The sequence below is a fragment of the Osmerus eperlanus genome, chromosome 6 (assembly GCF_963692335.1).
Source record: "Osmerus eperlanus chromosome 6, fOsmEpe2.1, whole genome shotgun sequence".
NCBI lineage: Eukaryota > Metazoa > Chordata > Actinopteri > Osmeriformes > Osmeridae > Osmerus > Osmerus eperlanus.
The window spans coordinates 22,546,211-22,551,210 of record NC_085023.1 but is presented as its reverse complement, the minus strand read 5'-3'; the positions used below and the strand labels follow the sequence as shown (position 1 = coordinate 22,551,210).

General features: G+C 62.1%; 1 protein-coding gene and 1 long non-coding RNA gene across 2 annotated transcripts in view; one reads left to right on the top strand and one right to left on the bottom strand.

Annotated features, from left to right (window-relative positions):
* LOC134022707 (uncharacterized) overlaps positions 1-5,000 on the top strand; it is a 110,317-nt gene that overhangs the window by 47,241 nt on the left and 58,076 nt on the right. The gene's annotated exons all lie outside the window — the stretch shown is intronic.
* Positions 1-5,000, bottom strand: part of LOC134022705 (arginyl-tRNA--protein transferase 1) — a 41,626-nt gene that overhangs the window by 21,530 nt on the left and 15,096 nt on the right. The window contains exon 7 of the mRNA XM_062464458.1: positions 4,426-4,554. Within this exon, the coding sequence (XP_062320442.1) occupies positions 4,426-4,554 (129 nt within the window). The remainder of the gene's footprint in view (positions 1-4,425; positions 4,555-5,000) is intronic.

Below are 5,000 nucleotides of genomic sequence, written 5' to 3'. Positions count from 1 at the left end.
CAATTTAGTTGTGCTCCAGTGGTGAGTAAGTCCTGATGTATCTGACCCTATAGCCCAAAACAGGGAGGGGGTTCTAGAACAGGGCTATTCCAGATTTACAGACACTGACAAAAGGCAGACATCTGCACGCACACGCACACACACACACACTGTAAATGAAGTGGTGAGGAGCCTCTGTAACTTCCTGTTCTCTTCCACATGGATATCATCTCCTCCTGGCACCCCTCGCTCCCCGACACCCCAGACCTGTCTGAGGTGTCTGGAGAGATGAGGTGAGAGGGACACTGCCTGGCAGTGTGGGGCCCACCCTCCGCAGTGTGGGGCCCACCCTCCGCAGTGTGGGGCCCACCCTCCGCAGTGTGGGGCCCACCCTCCGCAGTGTGGGGCCCACCCTCCGCAGTGTGGGGCCCACCCTCCGCAGTGTGGGGCCCACCCTCCGCAGTGTGGCCTCCTTCCTGTCCTGACAGGAACCATGGACCTGAACCAACAACACTGCACGACCATCTACAGCTGTGGTACCATCAGCCAGGACCATCTACAGCTGTGGTACCATCAGCCAGGACCATCTACAGCTGTGGTACCATCAGCCAGGACCATCTACAGCTGTGGTACCATCAGGACCATCTACAGCTGTGGTACCATCAGCCAGGACCATCTACAGCTGTGGTACCATCAGCCAGGACCATCTACAGCTGTGGTACCATCAACCAGGACCATCTACAGCTGTGGTACCATCAGCCAGGACCATCTACAGCTGTGGTACCATCAGCCAAGACCATCTACAGCTGTGGTACCATCAACCAGGACCATCTACAGCTGTGGTACCATCAGCCAGGACCATCTACAGCTGTGGTACCATCAACCAAGACCATCTACAGCTGTGGTACCATCAACCAAGACCATCTACAGCTGTGGTGCCATCAACCAAGACCATCTACAGCTGTGGTACCATCAACCAGGATCATCTACAGCTGTGGTACCATCAGCCAAGACCGTCTACAGCTGTGGTACCATCAGCCAAGACCGTCTACAGCTGTGGTACCAATCCACCATGCACCTGTGTGCATGAGACAGAGTGCATGTGTACCAGAGGGACAGGGCTGACTGTGGGCTCGTGTGTGTGTGTCAGGGCAGGCTGTAAGAACCTGCCCCAGGGGAGGCTAGAGTTTCCCCCAAATCACTTAACTCTCAGTCCTGTCCTCCCCCGCTCCTGTCCTCCCCCGCTCCTGTCCTCCCCCGCTCCTGTCCTCCCCCGCTCCTGTCCTCCCCCGCTCCTGTCCTCCCCCGCTCCTGTCCTCCCCCGCTCCTGTCCTCCCCCGCTCCTGTCCTCCCCCGCTCCTGTCCTCCCCGCTCCTGTCCTCCCCGCTCCTGTCCTCCCCCGCTCCTGTCCTCCCCGCTCCTGTCCTCCCCGCTCCTGTCCTCCCCGCTCCTGTCCTCCCCCGCTCCTGTCCTCCCCCGCTCCTGTCCTCCCCGCTCCTGTCCTCCCCGCTCCTGTCCTCCCCCGCTCCTGTCCTCCCCCGCTCCTGTCCTCCCCCGCTCCTGTCCTCCCCCGCTCCTGTCCTCCCCCGCTCCTGTCCTCCCCCGCTCCTGTCCTCCCCCGCTCCTGTCCTCCCCGCTCCTGTCCTCCCCGCTCCTGTCCTCCCCGCTCCTGTCCTCCCCGCTCCTGTCCTCCCCCGCTCCTGTCCTCCCCCGCTCCTGTCCTCCCCCGCTCCTGTCCTCCCCCGCTCCTGTCCTCCCCCGCTCCTGTCCTCCCCCGCTCCTGTCCTCCCCGCTCCTGTCCTCCCCGCTCCTGTCCTCCCCCGCTCCTGTCCTCCCCGCTCCTGTCCTCCCCGCTCCTGTCCTCCCCCGCTCCTGTCCTCCCCCGCTCCTGTCCTCCCCGCTCCTGTCCTCCCCCGCTCCTGTCCTCCCCGCTCCTGTCCTCCCCCGCTCCTGTCCTCCCCGCTCCTGTCCTCCCCCGCTCCTGTCCTCCCCCGCTCCTGTCCTCCCCCGCTCCTGTCCTCCCCCGCTCCTGTCCTCCCCCGCTCCTGTCCTCCCCCGCTCCTGTCCTCCCCCGCTCCTGTCCTCCCCCGCTCCTGTCCTCCCCCGCTCCTGTCCTCCCCCGCTCCTGTCCTCCCCCGCTCCTGTCCTCCCCGCTCCTGTCCTCCCCGCTCCTGTCCTCCCCCGCTCCTGTCCTCCCCCGCTCCTGTCCTCCCCCGCTCCTGTCCTCCCCCGCTCCTGTCCTCCCCCGCTCCTGTCCTCCCCCGCTCCTGTCCTCCCCGCTCCTGTCCTCCCCCGCTCCTGTCCTCCCCCGCTCCTGTCCTCCCCCGCTCCTGTCCTCCCCCGCTCCTGTCCTCCCCGCTCCTGTCCTCCCCGCTCCTGTCCTCCCCGCTCCTGTCCTCCCCGCTCCTGTCCTCCCCGCTCCTGTCCTCCCCCGCTCCTGTCCTCCCCCGCTCCTGTCCTCCCCGCTCCTGTCCTCCCCGCTCCTGTCCTCCCCGCTCCTGTCCTCCCCGCTCCTGTCCTCCCCGCTCCTGTCCTCCCCCGCTCCTGTCCTCCCCCGCTCCTGTCCTCCCCGCTCCTGTCCTCCCCGCTCCTGTCCTCCCCCGCTCCTGTCCTCCCCCGCTCCTGTCCTCCCCCGCTCCTGTCCTCCCCCGCTCCTGTCCTCCCCCGCTCCTGTCCTCCCCCGCTCCTGTCCTCCCCGCTCCTGTCCTCCCCCGCTCCTGTCCTCCCCCGCTCCTGTCCTCCCCCGCTCCTGTCCTCCCCGCTCCTGTCCTCCCCGCTCCTGTCCTCCCCGCTCCTGTCCTCCCCGCTCCTGTCCTCCCCGCTCCTGTCCTCCCCGCTCCTGTCCTCCCCCGCTCCTGTCCTCCCCCGCTCCTGTCCTCCCCGCTCCTGTCCTCCCCGCTCCTGTCCTCCCCGCTCCTGTCCTCCCCGCTCCTGTCCTCCCCGCTCCTGTCCTCCCCCGCTCCTGTCCTCCCCCGCTCCTGTCCTCCCCCGCTCCTGTCCTCCCCGCTCCTCATCCCTCCTCTCTCTCTGGCCCCGGGAGGAGGTGAAAACCTGGGCAGGATCGGCACTGACGCAAACATACATACACACCTTCCTATTAACACGCACACCTTTCTATAAACACACACACACTTCCCTATAAAGACACACACACACACCTCCCCATTAAGTCAGGTGGCTGAGCGGTTAGGGAATCGGGCTAGTAATCTGAAGGTTGCCAGTTCAATTCCTGGCTGTGTCAAATGACGTTGTGTCCTTGGGCAAGGCACTTCACCCTACTTGCCTCGGGGGGAATGTCCCTGTACTTACTGTAAGTCGCTCTGGATAAGAGCGTATGCTAAATGACTAAATGTAAATGAACACACACACAGACACATCTCCCTGTTAATAGTGCTCTGTTATGGCACCAGGAAAGTATCCACCACAGACTGCCCAATCTGACAGCTTTTGATATTTATTAATTCCCTCGCTTTTACGAGCAGGAGGGTTTGGTAACAAGCTGAGACTCGTTGGAGGGGAGGGACAGAGCCGTCAACGGGGAGGGACAGAGCCGTCACCGGGGAGGGACAGAGCCGTCACCGGGGAGGGACAGAGCCGTAAGGTCCAGGAGGTTCACATCCTGACTAGACTGCCTCTCACCTCCTCCTCCTCCACCCACCCCCCCCCCCCCCAAAAAAAAACTGACCTTAACCTCTCTTAGTTAGTGAGTTAGTTTCAATTCCTTGTGTTTATACATGGTGCCCAGACTCCCAAAACAAATATTTCAACTGGCCCTGATGTTTAATAGCTGGGTGGTTAAACCTTTCTGGGAGTGTCCACCTTCAGCTCACAAAAACCACTTCTCATTCACGTCACGCTAATAAAAAGTGTCACAGTACTGAAAAAAAGACATTCAGAAGTAGAGGCCCCAAACACACACACACACACACAGGGTGTAAACCCCTCTGCTCTACTGGTACTGGAGGCTCATGAGCCAGAGCCACCTGGGATTCTAGGTGGTGAGATGATGATGATGATGAGGTGAATGCCACGCCCCTTCCTGTCCAATACAGTGGAACTAAGCCTCCCTCCTGGCAGTCGTCACGACAACCACCATGTCTCCACCTGTCCTGTATATCACCTGTGATGCTGCAGACCCCTGACATTACTGCCCCTAACCCAGGCTGCTCATACAGAAACCTGGACAGAACCATGAAGAAACGGACAACTTTACACTAAGAGTCAAATATGACCAGATAGTTGCAAACAGACACATGCCAGAGGTGTAAACATGCAGGAGGAACTGCAGGAGTGTGTAAGGCCCTACAGGTGTCTGAGGTGACAAAAGGTCATTTTCCAGGCAGATTCTCTGACCACAGGCAGGAAGGAGCACAATGTAGCAGAGTGGCTGTGTACAGCAGAGTGCCAGGAGCAGAATGTTGCAGGGCACAGTAAGGTATGATGTACCTCGCTCTCGTTACAGTCGGAGGGGGCGTCTGCGTGAACGGCCATCTGGTAGCGGGCGTAGAGTGCCGCTGACGCCTCAAAGGACGCCACGAAGCGAGGGTCCTCAGAGCTGAGCGGCACTAACCTCACCTGGGGGGGCAGGCATGGGGGGACAGTGGATAAAATAACAGCAGAGAGATTTAGATAACGCCACACTAGCAGGTCCATGATCTACTGAGGGCCTCAGAGTACCAGACCAGCAGCTCCTCAGGCTGGTGATGCGGGACCACTCCTGCACCTCCCACCCCCTCCACCAGGGGGGGCTGGTGCACTCCCTGAGAGGGGGGGGGGGGGGGTGAGGCTAGTGCACTCCCTGAGAGGGGGGGGGGGTGAGGCTAGTGCACTCCCTGAGAGGGGGGGGGGGGGGTGAGGCTAGAGCACTCCCTGAGAGGGGGGGGGGGGGGGGTGAGGCTAGTGCACTCCCTGAGAGGGGGGGGGGGGGTGAGGCTAGTGCACTCCCTGAGAGGGGGGGGGGTGAGGCTAGTGCACTCCCTGAGAGGGGGGGGGGGGGGGGGTGAGGCTAGTGCACTCCCTGA